Raw genomic sequence first — 26,641 nt, forward strand, 5'->3', positions numbered from 1 at the left:
GGACTGCCGAACCCATGATGGAGGTGCGGTCAGGGACCGCCACAACAGTGGTCTGATTGCTGTATTAAGACTACGGCGGTCGGACCATTTGGGACCGCTGCAACCGCCAGGAATCTGCCATCTTTGACATTGGCGTGGTGGTCTTGAGGCCTCAATATGATTTGTGGTGCTGCTGTGGCACTCCCAAGCATATTGCGAGTGTCCGCACTGTCACAGTTCTCACGGCGTTGAGCAAACCGCTACAGTACTTCAGGGCCATGGGATGCCTGCAGGGGGGGCACATGTTGTTGCCCCCCTGTGTGCAGTCACCCCCTTTTCTGCACGGCATGGACTTCCGCCCCACCTGACTACGAGATTACTCGTAATCTGGCGGGCGGACGGCAGTTGAGTTTGGAGGTCCTGAAGCCGGACGCTGTTGTGGCGGTCCGCTCCAGGACCACCAAACTCGTAATCAGGCCCTAAGTTTGTGTCCCTGTTAGATTTTATGTGTGACTCTCACCCAGTGCTTAACTTGTAAAATAAAGAGTGCCAGTGCCCAAAGCTCTCCTCGGAAGCCCGTGTCCTGTGCGATTGAACGTAGACTTGCCGAATGCCAAGGCTGGTAGTCTTACATGCAACTCATGCCTCTTTAATCCTCTACTAGACACTCCCTGCCTCTTAATCTCACTCTTGCAGGTTCCTGCTTTCTCTCATTGGGACGATTTATTTTGCCGGCTTTCTCTACAACCCTATTTACGCTTGGTTTGTTTTTCCCTCTCTTGTGCTTCGTAATATAAAGGAGGAAAAAGAAGTTCTGGTTCCCAAAAGTAGGCATTTGTGTCCCCCACTTGCACCCACCGGCTCAAATTAAACATTGCTCTCACCCCACTACTCCTGGCACTCTTTACACACGGTTTCGGCCTCTGTGTGTGAGTGGGTGTACTTCACCCAGCAGGTCTCTTCTTGTGTGTTTGATCTTTGCTTAACGGTGCTCTTTCTCTTTTTTCAGGACAGTCAGTGGAATGAGCTTCTGGAGTCACTCTATACTCTTGCTATACCTGAGCCCGGCGCACCTGTCCATCTTGGTGTGGTAAGTGAGGGGTTTACACATACATTTTGCTAATGCTCAAACTGTTCTAGAATAGGTGCTTGAGAAAATATTCTAACTTCTGAGGAGGAACTTTTTTATTTCTGTATATTATACGAAAACTTTCATTCAAAGAGATTAAAAATGTAAATAAACATTTTACATAAAAATGTTATTTGCACCACGGGGCAAGTTGCCTTTGTGCAATGCTTGCACCCCACTAAATGAAGAAGTAACTCCCCGATGACAGCCTATCAAGTGAAGAATCGATAAACTAACTGTTCCAGTATCTGCACTTTACTGACTATAGACTAAAACCACATAACTGTGAAGGTGGGCCTAATTCGCAAAAAAATGCGAAAATGTGCACCAGTATGCGCCGTGATGCCTCCGGGTCACCAGGCGCTCTATAAATCTCTAAATAAATATGGTGTCTTTTAATGCATGGAGAAACATTTAAACGTGTGGCAACACGCAAAAATTCCAAACAGCTTTTAAGAAGTTACCTTAGGTGTGTTACTTTTAAAAGCATTTATGCATGACAAATGTAGCATTTGTATATTCCAGTGGATAAATTTAGTGCATAGGAGCCCGCTAACTTTTTACTCCAAGCGGAATACATTTTTAGGTCTCGCCTGTCGATGCGCATGCGCATCGAGCAAGCGAGACTATAGGGGCTCATCCACACTTTATCTAACTTGCAAGGAATCGTGGCGATTCCTTGCAGTGCCCGTGACTTTTAAGCTCAATGCGCATGTGCATTGAGCTTAAAAGCGCGTGCACAGCCGCCCGCATTCCTCCGACACCTTTGAAGTGAAGCTTAGCTTCACTTCAAAGGCCCGGCTTGTTCACACCCACATGCCGCTCCGCCCCCTCCCCTGAGTCATCCTGCCTGCCCCTTCCCGCCGTGTCGCATTTCTCCTCCCCCCTCCCCTCTCTTCCCTCCGTCTTGGTTCTTTTGTCGATGTTCTTGTTTTCCTTCTTTTTATATACGTGTGTACGTTTTACAGTAATTTGAAAAGTGTTTCTGCACCTATTCCAAGTCCGCCTCTGTGGAAGAAACAACACAAAGTCAAATTTTTTCACAATTAAATGTGCCGTTTCTATTTTTGGAATTGTTGTTCTTACTGCCAGTGTTATTAGTCTGGCAAGTTTTGGTGGTGACATGTTTACTTTTCCTGCTTCTTGTTTTTTTAAAGAGGTTTAGGCTTGCAGGAAAAACATTTTTAAAAATGTAACGATCGCACCAGCTTGTGTCTGCTTTGCCGGTGCTTATTACCTGTTGCCGCCCGTGGTCCGTTTCACAGTACGCGGTGTTTTTCTCTGCCCGGGAAGTGTTTGGAAGTTAGACTGATTAACTATTAGTGGACAACTCCTCGTCCAAGCCGAAACTAGCAGTCTCGCACCTCGTTGTTGGAGTCGGAGGAGTGGCACTTAAACACATCCTGTCTTCCCTGTACTTTACTCATCTACGCTCTGCCATCTAGCGGTTACTCACTTGATAGCAGCGTTCTGTGTTCCTGTTAAGAGCATTTTCTGTTGCATTGAATTGCTTAAAAAATACGGGCTTATTGTTAGTATTTATAAAACTAATCAAAACAAAGCAAGCAAAAATAAAAAGTATATTTTTTACTACTTACATTATATTAACCTAAAATGTAATCCCGAAGAGTCCCTAAAATGAGTTACTCCCCATCTTATGAGAGAGAAATTGTGTATTTAACTTGAAGCATTTTACACATCTTCCATAACAGAATTCATAGTGAATGAGTGGATGGATGGATACTCTTAATAGATTTTACTATCATCTTAGAATTTAGTTCTGTGTCATCTTGGGTTTTTACAACTTGATCTCTGGCGAGTCAGTGTTGTAATTACTTTGATGCAACATCTCTTCTAGGATGTACTTAGTGACAGAGCAATTACAAATCTTTGCAAAGCAAATTAAGCTATCATCAGTGGGTTGGAGAGGTTGCTTCAAATGAGACTTCAGATAAAGCTGAACGATGCTCATAATAGCAAGACCCGACTAATAAGCTATAAATCCAACAGTAGACATTCATTACAGGACTGTAACTACTCCGGTTGCATGTACTAATTTCACCAATCAATCTTGCCTCCACCGCCACATCCACCACCACCACATCCACCACATCCACCACCACATCCACCGCCACCACTACATCCACCACCACTACATCCACCACCGTATCCACCACCACATCCACCGCATCCACCATGACATCCACCGCCACATCCACCACCGCATCCACCACCACATCCACCACCACATCCACCACCACATCCACCACCACCGCATCCACCACCACCGCATCCACCACCACCGCATCCACCACCACTACATCCACCACCGCATCCACCACCACCACATCCACCGCATCCACCATGACATCCACCGCCACATCCACCGCCACATCCACCGCCACATCCACCGCCACATCCACCGCCACATCCACCGCCACATCCACCACCACATCCACCACCGCATCCACCACATCCACCACCACATCCACCACCGCATCCACCACATCCACCACCGCATCCACCACCACCGCATCCACCACCACTACATCCACCACCGCATCCACTCACCCTCAACACCTCACCCTCACACAGTGCAATAGGTCTCACAGGATTTTTAGTTAAAGCTTTTACAAATGTTTATTGCTTTTTTGATTTGTAATTCTTTAGCATTGGCTACAAAAAATAAAAATGCAAAAGATTTACAACAAAAAACCCATAAACAATTCTAAATGCACTAACTCTAATGCTGCGAGACCTATTGCATTTCCAATGCTTGTTCTTTATTTGGTATAATTTTACAACCTCACCCAGTTTGGGGATTGCCCACACTTTCACTGCGTAGAAAGTACCTTTTGCACTTGTACCTGTTTTGGGTGGTGTTCGTTTCACTTTCGAAACACTGAAATCAAATGAACTCATGCCACTGCCGGGAGTAAATCTTTGTCAGTTTTCTGGGTTGGAAATAATCTGTCGATGTTCACAAATGTATGGATTTTTGCGACCATGCCTGTAGATTTACTCTCAGCTAAAGGTACAGCAGACCTGTGTCATTCTACTTGTGAATTCATCGATTAATGGATGCACATTCTGTACATCACGAGATTGAATTTGCACTCATAAATGCTATTCTTTCTCCTAAGAATCGCTTAGATGTGCAGACAGGTTTCTGAATCGAGTCCCTAATTTCTCCCTCCCTATATGAGCAGTGGCGTCTCTAGGGGTGATGTGTAGGTGGGGCAACAAACACAAGTATTGGGCATATACAACGGGCAATAGCCCATGCAAAGTAATTTAAACATCTTAACCCGACTGTGAATTGAACATTCCTGAGGTCTGTGGAAGGGGGAGGGGCCTTCGGAGTGTGCCAGTCACTCCTGTTCTCTCTCCTCTTCTCACCACTTCCTTCTGCAGTCTCTTCTTGGGCGCTAACTTCCTTTCTCTCTCCATGTATTTTTGAAACCCCCATCTGCATGTCTTTCATCTCATCTCTTTCCTCTTCGGCGCTTCTCTCTCCCGCACATACTTTTCGCATCTCCTTCTCCTCCCCACACACACCTGGCCGGCTCACCTGTAAGCACTGCCTTCTCTTTAAATATTGCCATGTCAGTATGTGGACTGCTCTGTCCCCCCTCCACGTATGATCAAATTTACAATTGGCCCACCTGGCTATGGCTGTATGTGCTCAGCATTTATTCTGAATCCATTTATGACCCACCGAGGGCCACTGAGAGACATTTACACTGTCTTCTGACTCAACTCCGCAGTTCTCAGTCGTAGCCCGCTATAAAACCCACCCACAGACTGAACCCACACAACCCGACTCCACAGACTGAACACACACAGCCCGACTCCACAGCCTGAACACACACAACCTGACTCCACAGCCTGAACACACACAACCTGACTCCACCGCCTGAACACACACAACCTGACTCCACAACCTGAACACACACAACCTGACTCCACAGCCTGAACACACACAACCTGACTCCACAGCCTGAACACACACAACCTGACTCCACAGCCTGAACACACACAACCTGACTCCACCGCCTGAACACACACAACCTGACTCCACAACCTGAACACACACAACCTGACTCCACAGCCTGAACACACACAACCTGACTCCACAACCTGAACACACACAACCTGACTCCACAGCCTGAACACACACAACCCGATTCCACAGACTGAACACACACAACCTGACTCCACAGCCTGAACACACGCAACCTGACTCCACAGCCTGAACACACACAACCCGACTCCACAGACTGAACACACACAGCCCTACTCCACCGCCTGAACACACACAACCTGACTCCACAGCCTGAACACTCACAACCTGACTCCACAGCCTGAACACTCACAACCTGACTCCACAGCCTGAACACACACAACCTGACTCCACAGCCTGAACACACACAACCTGACTCCACCGCCTGAACACACACAACCTGACTCCACAACCTGAACACACACAACCTGACTCCACAGCCTGAACACACACAACCTGACTCCGCCGCCTGAACACACGCAACCTGACTCCACAACCTGAACACACACAACCTGACTCCACAGCCTGAACACTCACAACCTGACTCCACAGCCTGAACACACACAACCTGACTCCACCACCTGAACACACGCAACCTGACTCCACAGCCTGAACACACACAACCTGACTCCACAGCCTGAACACACACAACCCGACTCCACAGCCTGAACACACACAACCCGACTCCACAGCCTGAACACACACAACCTGACTCCACAGCCTGAACACACGCAACCTGACTCCACAGCCTGAACACACACAACCCGACTCCACAGACTGAACACACACAGCCCTACTCCACCGCCTGAACACACACAACTTGACTCCACAGCCTGAACACACGCAACCTGACTCCACAGCCTGAACACACGCAACCTGACTCCACAGCCTGAACACACGCAACCTGACTCCACAGCCTGAACACACGCAACCTGACTCCACAGCCTGAACACACGCAACCTGACTCCACAGACTGAACACACACAACCCGATTCCACAGACTGAACACACACAACCCGACTCCACAGACTGAACACACACAACCCGATTCCACAGACTGAACACACACAACCTGACTCCACAGCCTGAACACACACAGCCCGACTCCACAGACTGAACACACACAACCCGATTCCACAGACTGAACACACACAACCCGACTCCACAGCCTGAACACACGCAGCCCGACTCCACAGCCTGAACACACACAACCCGACTCCACAGCCTGAACACACACAACCCGACTCCACAGCCTGAACACACACAACCTGACTCCACAACCTGAACACACACAACCTGACTCCACAGCCTGAACACACACAACCTGACTCCACAGCCTGAACACACACAACCTGACTCCACAACCTGAACACACACAACCTGACTCCACAGCCTGAACACACACAACCTGACTCCACAACCTGAACACACACAACCTGACTCCACAGCCTGAACACACACAACCTGACTCCACCGCCTGAACACACGCAACCTGACTCCACAGCCTGAACACACACAACCTGACTCCACAGCCTGAACACACACAACCTGACTCCACAGCCTGAACACATGCAACCTGACTCCACAGCCTGAACACACACAACCCGACTCCACAGACTGAACACACACAGCCCTACTCCACCGCCTGAACACACACAACCTGACTCCACAGCCTGAACACACGCAACCTGACTCCACCGCCTGAACACACGCAACCTGACTCCACAGCCTGAACACACGCAACCTGACTCCACAGCCTGAACACACGCAACCTGACTCCACAGCCTGAACACACGCAACCTGACTCCACAGCCTGAACACACACAACCCGACTCCACAGACTGAACACACACAACCCGATTCCACAGACTGAACACACACAACCCGACTCCACAGCCTGAACACACGCAGCCCGACTCCACAGCCTGAACACACACAACCCGACTCCACAGCCTGAACACACACAACCTGACTCCACAGCCTGAACACACACAACCTGACTCCACAGCCTGAACACACACAACCTGACTCCACAGCCTGAACACACACAACCTGACTCCACAGACTGAACACACACAACCTGACTCCACAGACTGAACACACACAATCTGACTCCACAGACTGAACACACACAACCTGACTCCACAGCCTGAACACACACAACCTGACTCCACAGCCTGAACACACACAACCTGACTCCACAGCCTGAACACACACAACCCGACTCCACAGCCTGAACACACACAACCCGACTCCACAGACTGAACACACAGCCCGACTCCACAGACTGAACACACACAGCCCGACTCCACAGCCTGAACACACACAGCCGACTCCACAGCCTGAACACACACAGCCCGACTCCACAGACTGAACACACACAACCCAACTCCACCGCCTGAACACACACAGCCCGACTCCACAGACTGAACACACACAGCCCGACTCCACAGACTGAACACACAAAACCTGACTCCACAGCTGCCTGCCTGAACACACACAACCTGACTCCACAGACTGAACACACACAACCCGACTCCACAGACTGAACACACAAAACCTGACTCCACAGCTGCCTGCCTGAACACACACAACCTGACTCCACAGACTGAACACAGACAACCTGACTCCACAGACTGAACACACACAACCTGACTCCACAGACTGAACACACGCAACCTGACTCCACAGACTGAACACACACAACCTGACTCCACAGACTGAACACACACAACCTGACTCCACAGACTGAACTCACACAACCTGACTCCACAGACTGAACACACAAAACCTGATTCCACAGACTGAACACACACAACCTGACTCCACAGCATGAACACACGCAACCTGACTCCACAGCCTGAACACACACAACCCGACTCCACAGACTTAACACACACAGCCCGACTCCACAGCCTGAACACACACAACCTGACTCCACAGCCTGAACACACACAACCCGACTCCACAGACTGAACACACACAGCCCGACTCCACAGACTGAACACACACAGCCCGACTCCACAGCCTGAACACACACAGCCGACTCCACAGCCTGAACACACACAGCCCGACTCCACAGACTGAACACACACAACCCGACTCCACCGCCTGAACACACACAGCCCGACTCCACAGACTGAACACACACAACCTGACTCCACAGCTGCCTGCCTGAACACACACAACCTGACTCCACAGACTGAACACAGACAACCTGACTCCACAGACTGAACACACACAACCTGACTCCACAGACTGAACACACGCAACCTGACTCCACAGACTGAACACACGCAACCTGACTCCACAGACTGAACACACGCAACCTGACTCCACAGACTGAACACACACAACCTGACTCCACAGACTGAACACACAAAACCTGATTCCACAGACTGAACACACACAACCTGACTCCACAGCATGAACACACACAACCTGACTCCACAGCCTGAACACACACAACCCGACTCCACAGACTTAACACACACAGCCCGACTCCACAGCCTGAACACACACAGCCCGACTCCACAGACTGAACACTCACAACCTGACTCCACCGCCTGAACACAAACAACCTGACTCCACCGCCTGAACACACACAACCTGACTCCACAGCCTGAACACACACAGCCCGACTCCACAGCCTGAACACACACAGCCCGACTCCACAGACTGAACACACACAACCTGACTCCACCACCTGAACACACACAACCTGACTCCACAGCCTGAACACACACAGCCCGACTCCACAGCCTGACTCCACAGCCTGAACACACACAACCTGACTCCACAGCCTGAACACACACAGCCCGACTCCACAGCCTGACTCCACAGCCTGAACACACACAGCCCGACTCCACAGACTGAACACACACAACCTGACTCCACCGCCTGAACACAAACAACCTGACTCCACCGCCTGAACACACACAACCTGACTCCGCCGCCTGAACACACACAACCTGACTCCGCCGCCTGAACACATACAACAGGATATTTTTGAAAGTGAATTTGGAAATCTTTCACTGGGAGGAAGCAAGTGTAATTACCCCTTAGAAATCAGACGTGCTTTGCTTTTGAAAGCACCCTCCAAGTGCAAGGATACAGAGCGTTGAGACCCTTACGGCTGAGTAGTCATGCTTTATAAAAAAAACTGATTGATTCTTTGAAGGATACCTTCCCTGGAGAGTCGTGTACTGTACAAATAAACATAATATAAGCCACAACCTGAAGTCACACACACACATACAGATGTCACTCTTTTCACAGTGGGCACTACATATAAGCAATATGTTGCATGAATAAACTACAAGAGCACATCCAGGAAAAATACGATACTCAGGGAATTCCAGAGTGAGTGAACGTGAAATGCAAACAGGAACAACGTCACTGTTCCAAGGCTGAGAGGCCAGTGTCCTTTTTGTTTTGAATACAGCTGTCGCCTGCTGGTGGGGCACAAGGGGGGCCTGGACAGTTATAGCTGAGGCTCCAGACCCACTAGGACCACCCAACCCGGCCCCATCCACCGCTGCCCCTCACCCACCCACAGCGACGCCACTATGAGTGAAGAAAGCCCCTGCTGCTGTGCTTTTTGTAGACTCTCATGGGTGGAGTAAACCCGGGCAGTCTTGGGTTGCAGATTACTAAATGAAATACCAAATAAACAACGTGCCCACTGATGCAATGTTTTTTAAATTACTGCTGGAAGCCAACACCTGTGCACAATATTTGTAGTTTACTAAATGAAGCAAAGCAAGTTCATTGCGTGCACAATTTCCCGCATACTAAATGAAAAGGGAGCAGGACCCCTGTGAAGGGGGTTAGTAGGTTACAGACTGAAGTCTAGGGTTGCACATCATAACCTTAAGAGTGCCAGGAAACAGCACCTTCCTGATTTTCATAACGATGCCAATGGTACTTTTAGGGGGTCACAAAGCCTTAGCAATTTCTTCAGTTTTAAGTGATGGAATTTTGTTTTATTCTTGCCTTGAAATTAAGGAAATTCAGTGTTTTGATGAGACTAAGACTGCAGCTTAAAAAACAACATAGCCAAGCCTAGTGCATACTGGCAAGGTACCGCCAAAAGCCCAGTCTGACCCAGCACACTAGGGTTTTCACTAGAATGCCAACATCTTTAGTTGATGAACCAATTTTTAAAAAACAATACCAAGTGTGTACCTAGACGATTACTCCCTCGCATTGGGGGTCAATTAACTCCTTCTTGGAATTCAGAAATGTATCAAAAGTTAAACCTATAACATCTGGTGATTTAGCAGTTGGGGCTGTGACCCTCGTTCTGAGTGGCCTCTTAATATAGATTTCATTTTAAAGAGGAGTTTCCGCCCAATTCTGTTACAAGAAGTGCAGTAATTTTGCATGCACTTTTCCAACATGAAAATTCCTTTACATTGTCCATGGCCTTTTTTTAATAATATATTATTTCCATGGGGAGTATATGTTCTCATTTGGGGAAACACCTAACGTTGGTCTTGTAACCCCACCGCCCATCGATTCCTGTCAGTGTTATTGGTATTGTCTTACCCTTCTAGAAAGATATTTACTGCTTGCACGGGCAATTCTAAATCTCTGCCTTCTTCAGAATCAGAAACGACCACACAGTTGCCCTAGAATGCCAACCCTAGACTGACTCCCCGCTCCGAATAGATTTACTTACAATAAAATCTTTGTGATTAAATACTTTACCACACCTTTTCACAATTTCAGAAAAGGTTTTACACTCATAAACAAGTATTAGCAGAGACAGTATGTCTGGCACTAGCTAACATCCTTTTTGGCTTTGTCAGTGCTTGTTTTGTCATTTTTGCAAAACTTTATCATATGATTTTCGTTGAATCAAATGTTTTTGGCTAACTATAGACCTAAAAAAAAGTCTATTTGCTAGATTATCTCTGTGAGTCAGACCTCTAGAAAGTTTTCTCCATTATATTGTACGATATCTTCAGTGTAGCACCAGTAACCATCACTAAATTCACACTCAATACATTTACAAAGTTGCATAAAAGCGAATTCCTTGGCAGTCTGAGGAAATGCAAAACGTACCCCTTGTTCCTTTCCTTTCCTTTTAGTTACTGGGCAGTGGTTGAAGTATCTGTACTGTTCCCCTCTGATGAAGGGTGACAGTAGTTATTTTTTATAGCTCCTTGACTAAAACCTGTATCAAAAAGCACAAGTGTCAGACTTATTGCGGATTCGTGAACGCTTTCTTGGATGGACATGAAATGGCGCGTCTTGGATTCCGCCGCGCCCTGCCCACTGATGTGGATTCAAGCCACCCTGCCTGTCTCTTCGCATCTCTCCTGGCTGGTTCACTGCCACCAATAGCTCCCTCTCATCCTGTAATCCTGTAATGTCCTTCGACAGGTAGCAGTTGTTGGGCCCTGGACAGGTCACCAGCTGGCAGCCAGATGCCCCCGCCCCATCAGAAAGCGCTGTTGTACCAACAGCATGGCCGCCTGACCCAGAGGACAGGCTGTCTTGGGGGCTGGTTGAGCTCTTGGGCTAGTTGAGGTTTTTTTCTCTCCTTATTCCATGCCAATGGTTTCCAGGAATGCTCTCGGTCTCCCCATGCCTTAAACATTTCGCGGGCAGTGAAGCGGCGAAGGATATCAAAGGACAGCTTAGGGACTACTTTGTTTCAGTCTCTTTGGGCATTTAAGGTTAGCCACTTACAAGCTGACTGATCACTGGAAGGGTTTTCTGTATCCAAAGCTCCATTTCAATTTTTTTTATATCTTTTTCAGCAGAGACATGGTTGAAGCAGCAAAAATTACAAAGCGGCTTTAGGTTTTTGTGAGAGTCTCTTCCTAATGCCTGTTGGCATCTGATGCAGTGTTGAAGCCTTCTGAAGATATTTTGTAGACTGGGGAGGGAATTACAAAGCAGCAAGGGTTTAACAGCAGGTTTTGAAGTGCAGGAAGCTGGTGTTCTCAATGGCAACTTGCAACAAATGCAAGGCTCAGACGAAACCTTAACAATTGCCTTACGCGGAAGGCTCTAGAGTGAATAACTATCCCCAATAATTTTTAATACCGGTGTGTCCTTTTCTGCTTGTCTTTTGTTCGATAAGGTGTTACTATCACGTTAGTGGGCGTAAGCCCTCATTACTAGAGGTGCAATTTGATCTTGACCGATGACTCAGTTTGGGATAGCGCCACCTACAGTCACATGAATATCTGGGCCCAGAATGATCAGGTCTGCAATCTCTGGACCTGATAAATCTGGCCCTGAACTCACCTGGTTTTACTTTGCTACATTATTTGGGCCCTTGTGACCCCTGCAGCATCATGGGGGAACACACAGTCCTCGACCCAGAATCCCGGCAGCCAGCCGTGACAACCCACACACCCACCCATGACAACCCACACACCTACCCATGACAACCCACACACCTACCCATGACAGCCCAACCACCCACCCAAGACAGCCCGCACACCCACCCAAGACATCCCCCACTCCCACCCATGACAACCCACACGCTCCCACCCATGACAACCCACAACTGTCCACACACCCACCCATGACAACCCATGACTGTCCACACACCCAGCCACGACTGCCCACAAACCCAGCCACGACTGCCCACACACCCAGCCACGACAACCTATGCTCCCACCCAAGACAGCCCCTGCACCCACCCATGACAACCCACACACCCACCCACGACAGCCAACACACTCACATCCTACTTCTGCAGGCACATTCCGCCCGTTCGGAGCAGCTGATGAATGCAGTTTTCTCCTGTAATGGATCTGTGCAGTTATTCCCCATTTCAAGGAGAACTCTCAGATTAGCCAGAATTTGGTGCCATTTACCGTCTAGCATTGAAGATTCTGGCACCCTGAAAACCTGCAACAAATTCTGGCCGGCTGGAAGAGCGAGCCATTGCTGGATGGACTTGCGTTCTCTGCCCGTTTCCTTGGTTTTTCTTGACATTATACACACTTCTGCGTGTCCAGATTCCCCCTCAATTCTTGCCCACTCTTGTGTCTTCTCAAGTATTCTTGATTTTTTTTAAAATTACTTTTCCCTCAGGCACTTATGCTAAGTGGCTCTACCATGCATTCCAGCGCTTTATTTTCAATGGCCAAAGTTTTTTCTTTTTAATTTTCCGCTGCTTCTGCTGCAGGCCATGGTGCCTTATATCTAGGCTGCTAACTGGTAATTCCACCTCATGTCTTGTTCTTCAACCATGCTGCACTTCTTGTCTTCAGGGAAGAGGTGTGGCACAGCGGCCAAGGCGGCTGACTCTGGAACACAGGGCTCACGGTTCGATCACCTGCGGCAGGTTAGCCCAGCGCCATGTGACTCTGGGCAATAGCTCGCTTAATCTTCCCAATGGCTTGAGACCCCTTAGGGTGATTAGTTCGCGCTTTATAAATACTGGGGTATTATTATTATTATTATTTTTATTTCCCTTCTGCAAGATGTTTTTCATCTTTGCTTTCTCCCCGTGTCACTGTTTTCCTATCATACTCTTCTACTTCATTTCTCCCATTTTTTTTCATTATCTCTCTTCTTCTGGGACAAAATCTTATAATTGAAAAAAGTCTTGGTCCCCAAAAGAAAGTGCCGGTGCCCACCACTTGCCCAAATCAAGCTCTGGCACATTTACAGCTCACGTCTCTCACTTGACCTCCAGTACGAGATCTACTTGTACACATGCATGTAGTTTCCTCTTTTAATGTATTCATTGGAAGAATTAGTATTTTTCTGTAATCATATTCCTCTCTTTTATGATTTGTAGGATTTTCTCCTTGAACGTGTCTGCATATTTCTTTTTTGGTAACCGAAGTACCGAGCTACATATTGACAGCTTCTACATACCCTTTTCATCTGGGAGCCATTCTTTGACTTCCAAAATTGTAGAGCGCGTTGAAGTTTGAGAATTGCAGTATCATTGCAGTGCCTTCGGGGGCAGTATTCCCCTTCTAGATAGGCACTTTCTTTGAGATTGGCACCATTGCCGTATTGTCAAATGCTCAGATACCGGAAATTTCAAACAATAGTAGTCAACTGATGTCACCTAGGTAGTCGTTTCATTCTCCCTATGCCATTGAGACATTGACGTGCACCAATGCTCTTGCTAAAGGTGTCGAGGTTGCATAGCATTCAATGGACGACCGAAGAGGAGGGGTTTGTCGTTGTAGTCTATTCCTCGTATTGGTTGGACAGAATCTAATTCCACTGTGCCGCGGCCACGCTGTCTTGACTTCCAGCTACAAAGGTGCATGGTTTCATTATTACCTGGTTTCTGAACAGGCACTTGCATTGCTGCAACCTGGCATGATGCCAGTCCCAGAATACAAAGGTATGCTCACCACACACGTCCCAGATTCACAGAACCTGCCCTCTAGTGGTCCACCGCCTACATGGTCAATACATGGTACACTGCTTCCTAGTACTCTGTGTCATCTCCCCCTCCCCACTTTCGCCGTGGTAGATGCCCCCCCCAGAGCTCCATCTTTGAAACAATCTTCTCTCTAAAAATGACCTCCCTCTCTTGAATAACTTCATCCTTTTGCTGAATAACTGGTGTCCTACAAATATCCTTTTCTTTCTGGCTCATCTCTGGTAATTTATGGAAGTGTTTCACTTATGAGCATACTATATCCAGACACTGATAGAACCACAGAGCACTCTTAGCCCTTCCAAGAGGAAAGTGGTGGACTTCACTGGACTTCACCACACCTACTACACCGTCTTCACTGACCCATTAACCATACCGCCTTCCAGTGCCCTCAGACTAGGGGTTCATTTTGACAGCGTGATGCAACCCTCCAACTTGTCCTTTTGAGAGTCTCTTGCAGAAGAGGTCTAGAGATTTCTTAGTCAAACCCTCTTAAACCTTCCACGATCTCACCGTCCAGCTGTGCTTAGTGTCCATCTTAGTAAAATCTCATGGTAAACATTTGTTCTTACCACAGATCACCTCCCCATAGAAGGCTTCTGAAGACCATGGTCTTCCTGGCTGTCTTTTCGCTCTCTCACCTGAGCCCTGTTCTCTTGTCTTGTGCCGTGTGCCACTGCCTTGCGTATGCCTGAAGTGAGTAAATCCCCACCCTGAGTCTCAGTAGACTTGCAGGGCACTGAGGCCGGAACAGATTTCTCACCGCAATTTCTCAGTATGCCTAAAGCCATGCCTTATCTTATATTTTACATGATACCCAGTGTACCATACAGGGGCGCTATGCTCCCGCTCCCACTGCCAGTTCAACGCCTCTGAGCCACCTTTGACTGTATTAAGATTAAGGCTCCCTGTTTTCCGTTTTTACTGATTTTCACAAATTAATACAGACAGAAAACCATTTATTTTCTTGACTGTATTTATTTTTAAATGTGGATAAAAACGGAATTTGGAGCTTTTTGAGTGATTCTAAATACACTTTGCGTTGACTGCCCAGGCCAATAACTGTGTGGATTGATAGGCAAGGGGGTAAAAAAATGGAATTTTAGTAAAGAGACTTTAACAGCAGTAGATATGCACAAGGCTACTGAAATGTGCATATTTTCATATGAGTGCATTGATTTATCTTCTGCGGGTGTACATATCACTGAAACTTGGCAGACATTCAAGCATGACTGCATATTTATTGGTTAAATAAATGTGGAAATATACCAGTTTCAACTTTATTCTTTTCACAAACCCATAATAAATATAGATAAATACAGATAAAGTTGTCAATAAAATGTCAAAAAAGTAAATACTATAAAACTGGGAGCCCTAATTAAGATTTTGGTTATAGAGTATTCGTAGATTTGTCTTCAGACGACCTTCAGGGCATCAGTGGTCAGGATTGTGCTAAGAGGCTCACATACAATCTTTCAATTCTGTTTAACTATATTTGTGTACCTTCTAAATTTTTCAAAAATATTTCTGGACTGGAGATAAAATAAAAGGCAAATTAGCCTGCAGGCCATTTTAAAGAAAGTTGCATTTTCTGCAGATAGTCTGGGAACAGAGGTAGAATCGTAAGTCCATCTTCTGAGGAACCTCCACTGCCCTGAGGGGACAAGTGAAGGAAAAACTGAAGGTGGCGGGTTATTCTCGCTGCTGTCTCTGTTCTACTGGAATACTTGCACCCTCCCCAACATGGATATCCTGGCCGAGCAGCTACCTCTTTATAAATCTTTATATGCATTATGAATCAACTCCAACACCCTCAGTTCTCCGTGCCTAAGGCGTTGGACCAGTAATCCCCACATCAACCTAATGAAGCAAAGGTTTTAACGGTAGCGTGCCATCTCTTGTATTCCAATGCCTCACCAACACACTTTGTCGTAACTGGTTGTGTTCGCTATAACCGTATTGAGATGCTGCTATGCGCACACTATCTAGTCAAAGTACTGTTTAGCAAATACGCATGCAATTTAATATAATACCCTTCTTTTCTCCTTGCAATTTTTTTGTGACAAAATGAATCCCTTAACTTCCTTGCACTTCAGGTTATCCCAAATTGTGCTTTTTCTGAGTGTCTTGTCCTTTCTTACTTTCAGCACTCCTACTTTACTGTGCCTGACTACAGAGAACTTCCAAGCATACCGGAGAATGTGAGTACCAAGGCGTTTCTTGCTTTATAGCTACCCACTGGAAATGGGTACACTGATGTGTTCCAAATGAAGGAACTCTTTGTTTTCATTTATTTGATGTAACTTTTGTATATCAAGGACCGTACCAAAAAGTTATGACATTTTTTAAGAGCTATGGGAGTAAGAGTGAGGAAACAAACACGAGGGAAAGAAAGGGTGATGTAAGGGAAGGTACAGGGAACGCGGATGGGCGGGTAGCCAAGTTGCTCCAAATCATCAGCAAGTTGTGGATTTTAGCTAGAGTGCTTTGTATCCTGGGATGTGTAGGTGCATGCTTATGATGGAGGTAAACCAAGCTACAGGTAACAGATCCAACGTGCTACCATCCCGCCGACCCCTGTATCTTTACACAACACTATCTGACAGATGTATGTGGACCTGGTGACTACAATCACAAACCCAAATTGTTGATAATGAGCCTCAAATGGACAGAGTTTCTTAAAGAATTGAATAATCCCAGCATCTGAGTATTGGGTCTCTTGGAAGGCCAACAGTAGGGTTCTGTGGCCAACGCCTGGAGAATAAATGTAAGAATGCTACTGCACTAGTAGAGCACACACTCTCTTGTGGTGTCTCTTCCTTTGAAATCTAGGATTCATTACTGAGGTTGGTAATGCAAAATTTCTACAGAATACCTAGTTTTCCATAATGGAAGATTTAATACAAAAATGAATGCACGTGTAAGACGGATACTTTGAAAACATTTGTTTTTCACATATTGTTGTTTACAAGGTGTTCTGCCTACCCAACGGCACATGAATTCCTGGAGATCCTTTGCAGTTGTCCTGGTATAATCTTGGAAAGCATGTCTCTCTGTGGTCAGGGGAACGAGGCGGCTCAAAAGCGTTCCCCGGCTCCCTCTCAAAAAATAGGCAATCCGAATATCATTATGTGTTTTGCTTATACAAGATATTTAGTAGGAAAAAAATAGAATTTGAGTTTAGTAGGATGCCAGTAATTCAAAAACAATGATGTAGAAATATTCTACCAAAAGTAATTGGTTTAAGGAATTTATAGGTGTACGCAGTAGAGGAGATTCTAGCGGATTCATTGATGTAGGATCATAATCTCGCTCCAGGTCCTCACGGGCACAGCATCCAGGTATGAACTTTACACCTGCATGAATTGTGATCAGATGAATTAGTCTGGTTAGTTCATTGGAAAAAAAAAAACAAGAATGCGTTAGACTAATTCGCAGAAGCCCAGGACGGCAAACGGTGCTGGAAAGGACAAGGCGTTCGGTATTTCTACAGCTTCTTTTAGTAATCCAAGTTCAAACGCGTTGCTACCCACAACAACCTCCACTTTCTACATTTATAAGGTCGCTATGATGTGTCAATGGTTGTGACTGGACCATTAGTTGACTCCATCACAGTCCTATGTGGCCTCCTAAGGTGGTCCTAATCTAGATGTTGGAGGCAACCAGGCGAACCGAAATGTCTCTTGCTCCTATAAAGATACAAAAAGCAGAATGGGACGTTCTAACAGAGCTAGCACAGAGACATTGGGTAGACAAGGAATTTAATGCTTTATATTTTTGTGTGGAACAGCAAAGATGTCATTTTACTGTCTTTTCAAACACTTTATTTCGGTCAAAGACCTTAAAAGCAGCATAATCAATTTACAATTTACAAAATTGCACACATTACAGCACAACAAATGATCAAAGTTTATATCAACTAACTTTTTTAAATGATTAAAAACTCGCCTACAGTATAAAAAAAGTAACATGCTTGGAAAAGTGCATTTGTACATGAACAATAGGAAGCTTACAGTAACAAGCATTTACAATGCAATGGTTTCGCCTTTGGAAAAGTTAGAGCTATTGGCATTGTAAATGACAACATTTGTATTTATGTGTTGGTTTTGAAAACAGATAAATACATGGCATTGTCATTTACATTGCCATTAGCCCCTGCAGTCACTCAGCACTCCCTAGCACTCCCTAGCCCTCCCTAGTTACTCTACACTCCCTAGCACTCCCTAGCCCTCCCTAGTCACTCTGCACTCCCTAGCACTCCCTAGTCACTCTGCACTCCCTAGCACTCCCTAGTCACTCTGCACTCCCTAGCCCTCCCTAGCCCTCCCTAGTCACTCTGCACTCCCTAGCACTCCCTAGTCACTCTGCACTCCCTAGCACTCTGCACTCCCTAGCACTCTGCACTCCCTAGCACTCCCTAGTCACTCTGCACTCCCTAGCACTCTGCACTCTCTAGCACTCCCTAGTCACTCTGCACTGGGACCAGCGGGGCTGGGATAGAGTCAGACCTGAACGGACCAAGAGAAGCGCTATTGTGCACGGCTGTGCCTCCAGGGTCCAGCGGGGCTGGGGTAGAGTCAGACGCGAACTGGCCAAGAGAAGTACTATTGGGCGCGGCGGTGCCTCCAGGGACCAGCGGGGCTGGGGTAGAGTCAGGCGCGAACTGGCCTAGATCGAACGCTATTGTGTATGTCAGAGCCTCCGAGAGACCAGCCGGGCTGGGGTAGACGCGGTAAGGTATTTGACGAATTACTGGCTCCTGACTGTCTCTTCCTCAGTCCTATCTGTCTGACCCTGTCCCAGCCCTCCCGGCCCTTCTAGCAATCTCTATATGTGCTTGTAGACCAGCCCGTCTCTGTCCATTTCACGCAGCTCAGCGCACCGAAGCGGCCTCGGATCTTGGCGTGCAGTAGTGTGAATATGTAGGTACACGCAAGACAATCTATTTAATTATGGTGGAGTTTATGTAGAGCTGCGCGTCTTTTGGGTACGTCCCAGCACGGATCTACGCACGTGTGTACGCATATACAGGACGGCATTACGTAAAAACTACCAATTGTATTTTTGTATGTGTACATACATGCATATGTTTGTTCACGTGTACAATATATAAGCCAGCATAGACAGACAGACAGGCAGCGAATGGACAAAGTGGGCTATTCCCCAGGGCCCCCACCCTCCAAGGGCCTCCCTAGAAAAGTGAATTTTATCGATGAGACCTGTTTAGTATCGTTCTCTATCTATACCTTGCTGCCTATTTGTACCACTGACACTGTCTCTTTACCTGTTTCACCTTAAGGATTTTTGGGTCCCCAGATAAGACACATTTCAACAGTTTTTTGACCTTACACGGTCTCCCACAACACGCCTTGCCCCCCTCCCGCCCCCGATCAGATAGATTGATACCAGTTTGTTCATGTTCGTATACCCGATTGAACTGATGGAAAACATGCATTTGAATACATGTATGTTGTATTCCTGTGAAGGTGCACACGAGTTTGTATGTATGTGCATATAGTAAAATACAAGACTAACGCATATACATAATGCGCATTTGCGTGCGATGCATGCATGACTGCATATGAATGTACACTTGTGTGTGCTTGTGCAAGTTTGACTATGTGCGTTTTCTGCAGGGACTGAGTGTGAATGTGAACACTTTTATAGAGCACTACCTCTAAAGTGTCGCCTTGAGGTACGTATCGAAGCACACGCGCAGCAGTGTCCGGAAACACCCATCTTGAGCACCACCAACTCATCCGCGCCACCAAGAAAACCGCATTCAAGGAACGACTGGACAACAACGCACACAACAGCACGGAACTCTTCAACATCGTCAAAGAGCTCTCCAACCCCAACGCCGGAAACAACGACATCACCCCTTCGCAAGACCTCTGCAACTCCCTCGCCTCCTACTTCCACAACAAGATCGCGGACATACACAACAGCTTCAGCACTCAACCGACGCACGCCACGACCGAACCCCCGCCCCCCACCACCACCCTCCGCGCCTGGACTCCGATCAACACCGAAGACACCATCCGCACGATGAACTCCATCCACTCCGGATCTCCGACCGACCCCTGCCCTCACCACGTCTTCAACAAGGCCGACGCTGTCATCGCACCCCACCTGCGGGACATCATCAACACCTCCTTCAACACCGCTACCGTCCCGGAGAGCTGGAAGCACGCCGAACTCAGCGCCCTACTCAAGAAGCCATCAGCCGACCCCACCGACCTCAAGAACTACCGCCCCATCTCGCTGCTCCCGTTTCCGGCTAAAGTCATCGAGAAGACCGTCAACAAGCAGCTGGCCGCCTTCCTCGAGACGAACGGATCCCTCGACCCCTCGCAGTCTGGCTTCCGGGCAAACCACAGCACCGAGACCGCCCTGATCGCAGCCACCGATGACATCCGTGCCCTGCTCGACAACGGAGAAACAGCGGCCCTCATCCTCCTAGACCTCTCCGCGGCCTTCGACACTGTCTGCCACCGTACCCTAGTACAGCGCCTCAGCAACGTCGGAGTCCAGGAGAAGGCACTGGAGTGGATCACCTCCTTCCTCGCCGGAAGGACACAGAGAGTCCGCCTCCCTCCGTTCAGATCGGAAGCCACCGAAGTCATCTGCGGCGTCCCTCAGGGCTCCTCACTCAGTCCAACCCTCTTCAACGTCTACATGGGCCCCCTCGCAGACATCGCACGCCAGCACAACCTCAACATCATCTCCTACGCCGACGACACCCAGCTGATCCTCTCCCTCACCAACGACCCCGCCACCGCCAGAGACAACCTACACGAAGGGATGAAAGAGGTGGCCGAATGGATGAAGAACAGCCGCCTGAAACTGAACTCGGACAAGACGGAAGTCCTCATCCTGGGATCCTCACCCTCCGCCTGGGACGACTCCTGGTGGCCCCCCGCCCTGGGCAGCGCACCCCAACCAACAGACCACGCACGCAACCTGGGCTTCATCCTGGACTCCTCCCTCTCCATGACCAGACAAGTCAACGCCGTCTCCTCGTCGTGTTTCAACATCCTGCGCATGCTACGCAAGATCTTCCGGTGGATCCCCACCGAGACCAGGAAGACGGTCACCCAGGCCCTCGTCACCAGCTGTCTGGACTACGGCAACTCCCTCTACGCCGGAACCACCGCCAAGCTCCAGAAGAGACTTCAGCGGATCCAGAACGCCTCAGCACGTCTCATCCTGGACATCCCCCGTCGCAGCCACATCTCCGGACACCTGAGAGACCTGCACTGGCTCCCGGTCAACAAGAGAATCACCTTCCGACTCCTCACCCACGCACACAAAGCCCTACACAACCAAGGCCCGGGATACCTCAACAGCCGCCTCAACTTCTACGCTCCCAAACGCCAGCTTCGATCAAACGGCCACGTCCTCGCTGCCGTCCCCCGCATCCGAAGAGCCACCACAGGAGGACGGTCCTTCTCCTACCTCGCCGCCAAGACATAGAACTCCCTCCCGACTCACCTCCGCCTGACCCAGGACCACCTCGCCTTCAGGAAGCAACTCAAGACCTGGCTGTTCGAGCAGTAGCGGACCCCCCCTCCCTAGCGCCATGAGACCCTTTGGGTGAGTAGTGCGCTATATAAATGCTGTGATTGATTGATTGATTGATACCTCTACAGGGGAGCACCCAGAGCACACGTGCCTCACAGTGACTAAGTGTGTTAAATTTGAACACTTTAATAGAGCGCTACCTCTCTAAGGTGTCTCCATGAGGTACATGTGCAGCAGTGACCGGAAACGCATCTCTCGATCACTATACTTCTACACGGGAGCACCCCGAGTAGAACCGCGCCTCACAGTGACTGAGTGTGAATGGGAACACTTTAATAGAGCGCTACTTGTCTAAGGTGTCTCCATGAGGTACAACTCACGAGCACATGCGTAGCAGTCTCCGGAAACACATATCTCGAGCACTATACCTCTACAGGGGAGCAGCCTGAGTAGACCCGCGCCTCACAGTGACTGAGTGTGAATATGAGCACTTTAATAGAGCGCTACCTCTCTAAGGTGTCTCCATGAGGTACAACTCACGAGCGCAGCAGTGACCAGAGACACCCATCTCGAGCACTATACCTCTGCACAGGTGCACCCCGGAGTAGACGTGTCTCTCAGTGACTAATATGAACACTTTTATAGAGTACTACCTGTCTAAGGTGTCTCCCTGAGGTAGGACTCGGGAGCACATGCGCAGCAGTGACCGGAGACACCCATCTCGAGCACTATACCTCTGCAAAGGAGCACCCGAGCACACGTGCCTCACAGTGACTACGTGTGAATATGAACACTTTAATAGAGCACTGCCTCTCTCAAGTCTCTCCCTGAGGTACGACTCTGGAGCTCATGGGCTCATAACCGACTAAAAAGCACAGTTACGGTGCACTATACCTTTACATAGTCCCGAGGGTACCACCCTTAGGGGCCAGCGCGTGTAACGGTGACCGTAAACGTGCGTGTGAGTGAGGACAGTTCTGTGGATCTCTGCACCTCGAGGCACTATCCTAGCAGTACACTCCGAGCCCAGGTGTGCAGGGGGCACAGGGACATACCACGGGCACTTACCTCACAGGTCCAGCGCTTCGTGCGCCTTCATCCGCCGCTGGTTCCTCCTCGAGGCGCCCTGGTGTCTCGGCTTCAACTCACTCTTAATCGCCTGGTCCCTCGGGGAGCTCTGCTGGGGGCACACGGACAGCGGGAGGGGGCGGGTTAACGGACACACGGACAGTGGGAGGGGGGCGAAAACTGGATAAAAAAAATCTTAAAATATGCTGCTTACCTGCAAGGAAAGAAATCGCGCATCCTGGCAACTTCAATCTCGCAACCCACTCCTGCAAAGGGCACTCTGAAACTGACCAAAACAGGACGAGAAAGAAAAAAAAAAAACACACGCCCACAGCCGCATGACGTAGGGAAAGGGGTGGGATGAAAAAAAATCGCCGGGAACGCCCACCAATCGCCTCGCTGAAAGACGGACGCCTCTCTCTTTCAATGGCTAGCCTCCATTTATGGAGCTATCCAATGGAAGAGAGAGGCTGAACTAAAGCACACAGTGTAACTCAAAAGATTTCGACCTGCGCCGAAAAGCTGCGCGGCGCAGCTTTTCGCCAGGTCGAAACCTAAAAATGACATTTTATACATAAGCTCTAAAGTGCTTCTATTTTACAGGTTATGAACAAACACGTCAATAGAAAGATTGAAGCTAAAACCAATTTTACCCTTTGAAAAAAGAAGGGAAATGAATATACTTCTAGCCCCGAGTACTAAAGTGCAGTATCATAGGTGCAAAATAGTAAAATGCATTATTAAAATAGATAAATGAAATATTATTAAGCAGAACTATACCAATAAAACACTTACTAATCAGATGAGGTATGTTCGAGAAAACGAGGAAAAATCTTGGGCCACATAGGCCAGATACATTTGAGATATTTTGCAATTGAAAATACAATATAGGGTTTATTGTCTGCCCTACAGATTCTTAGTGCAACCCAGTATTGGCGGATTGCCCAGGTGCGACAGAGAGGGGCAATCCAGTGTTTATGCTGTTTTATGTACTTTGGGCAAAAGAACAAAAGATGTTAATCAGATTCCTCCTGTTTGGGGCATGTCATGCATAGTGTGACACCCTTGGTGGAGCCTGTCCACGTGCAGTAAGCGTTGCGAGTGGAAGGACGCCTAGCCTAAATATTACATAAATGGCTTTAGTAATCTCATGCATGTAAGGCTCAAACCAGGGTGTTGGTTTTATCCCAAGGAATCTTTTTGTTGTTAAACCAGAATTTTGAGATTGGGTCATTATCCTCTCTTCGTTCACCCCAAAAAACGGTCTTCACCATTTTAATAGAAGAAGGGGCAATGGATACTGGATTGACCCAGGGAGATTAACATCTTCTTAACATACTTTAGCCATGGAGTGTTACCATGCTTTTTGCCTTTCTAGAATATCTTTCGGGCCAGCCCTGTAAGGTTCCAGCTCAGTAGTTGACCAGATCCTTAACTCCTTCGACGCTCTTGACGAGGTCAGCTCGTCATGAGCCACGGTGCTCATGACGAGCTCAGCACGCTGGGCTAATTCCCCTGCTGTGCGAGCGTTGTAAGGAAACGGGTATGGTCATGATGAGCTCAGCTCGTCATGACACACGACCACCGTGCTGGATGACGAGCTGAGCTCGTCATGAGCACCGGGGCGCTGTGCGCGCCCCCCTTCCCCTCAGCACAGCGGGGGAATGTGCCCAACGCGGAAGGTGTTAACCAATATAATATTGGTTTGAGTCTCACTTTAGGAATAAGAGCTTGCATGTCTAGATCAAGTTTAAAGACTAATCAGGGTGCTTGGGGGAGTCTGAGTGCCGCCCTCCAAAAAACATTTACAGTGGCTTCTAGAGCATTGATGTTACAGTGACCCCAAAGAATAGCCCCATAAACTGCGGCCGCCACTGCTTGTCCGCTCCATATTTCTAAAAAGGGGAGATACAGGATGGAGATAGGTGTTGTTGTGAATCTCAAAGTGGCTGCCGCCCTGTGATTTAACAGCAGCATACTCTGGGATTTGGCCGACCCAGGAGTTACTACTAGATAGGCAGATTACCAGGTAATCGAAGACTAAGGTTCTCTCGAGACCCACGGCCCCTAAACCTAGGACCCCTCTACAAATGCCTCTGTGGATGTATTGCCATCGTTTTATTAGTGTTTATAGCCAGGCCGAGATTGGTGCAAAACAGTTTAACCCTAGTTAATAAGGTCTCATGGGGAAGACACAACTTCCAACTAGCCCGGGGTCTCAGTGACGCTTACGTTGAACAACTAATCCAGAACAGAACCAAAACCTTACTGAGACACCCCACTATTAACTGCACAGGTATTTTCAGTCCATTTTAATGTGTTATTTCTGTTGCAGTTAATTTAAAATGATGAGTTTGATAGTTTTGGATTAGGGCTAGTGTGTAGGACTAGGTTATGAGTTATCATAAGGATTAGAGGTATGCTTAGGGTTACAGTGAGAATTAGAAAATGTATATTGAAGAAGCAGATTTGAGGTTAGAAAAGGTGTCAGAATTTGGATTAGCATCAAGGTTTGACTTGGGGTTACGTATTGGAGTGAGTGAGAGGGGCAAGGATTAAAATTAGAGACAGGGTTACAGTGTGGGTCAAAATTAAAGTCAAGTAGTTTAAAATTAAGTCCCACATTTAGGATTGGGGGTTAGGGGCAGGTTTAGTGCAAGGGTTAAAGTTAGGGGTACGGTTAAAGGTGTGGATTAAGGTATTTTTTAGGATGATAGATAAAATAGTGAAGTTGAGTTAAATCCAATTTTGCTGGAAATGAATGTTTTGTAGTGAGTTTGTTGTGGCAGAAAAAGAAATGTTAATAAAACATTTATAGGGAGTTTGTTGTTGGGAATGCTCTGTAGCGGAACTGGGCGTAGTGACCTGGATCTGCGTTAGTGATGGTGGTGGTCCTCACAGATGTACAGTTACCCTAACACTACTCGCACTTCTACAGTGATGGTCATGAAGGCTGCTCACCCCCAGTTGTGGTGTATTCTGTGGTTGCACTGGAAGTATTGCATTGGAACTTTAAAACAGGTCATGCCCTTGGTGGTGAGTTACATATTGTACTCTGGTGCCTTGGTATTCTTTAGTGTTGATCCCTGGGAGGTTTTAGTACCTGCAACTTCTACTGTCGATACAGTGGTGTCTACCTAATAGTCTGGGGAATAGATGTACACAGTTGTGATGTACCACATGGCGGGTTTGTGTTGTTGCACACACAATAGATTGAGATGGAGGTATGTGTTTTACATTGAAGGTATGTTGTAAGTTCATGGTGCTGTCAGTTCTGGTGTCTACCCAGATTTTTCTTTCCTTATTCTAAGGAGGCGGAGAGGCCAACTGCGTCCGCGCAGTCCACGGCCAAGAGTTGTCGGCACGAGGCCGCGCCTGTGATTGGCACCCGCGCACATCGTGCCGCATCCTCAGCGGGATCAAGAGCTTCACCTCTCCTGCGAAGTGGCAGACCATTTGCTTTCATATAATTCTTTGAGTCTCACCGAAGCTGCGGGATCTG

At 47.9% G+C, this 26,641-nt stretch overlaps 1 protein-coding gene across 5 annotated transcripts in view; it reads left to right on the forward strand.

Annotated features, from left to right (window-relative positions):
* The window catches only part of DENND1A (DENN domain containing 1A), a 1,341,914-nt gene that overhangs the window by 568,168 nt on the left and 747,105 nt on the right, over positions 1-26,641 (forward strand). For all 5 annotated transcript variants that reach the window (XM_078641835.1, XM_078641836.1, XM_078641838.1 and 2 more), the window contains exons 7-8: positions 989-1,069; positions 16,695-16,748. In XM_078641835.1, coding sequence (XP_078497961.1) covers positions 989-1,069; positions 16,695-16,748 — 135 coding nt within the window. The remainder of the gene's footprint in view (positions 1-988; positions 1,070-16,694; positions 16,749-26,641) is intronic.

The sequence above is a fragment of the Lissotriton helveticus genome, chromosome 5_1 (genome assembly GCF_964261635.1).
Source record: "Lissotriton helveticus chromosome 5_1, aLisHel1.1, whole genome shotgun sequence".
NCBI classification, from domain to species: domain Eukaryota; kingdom Metazoa; phylum Chordata; class Amphibia; order Caudata; family Salamandridae; genus Lissotriton; species Lissotriton helveticus.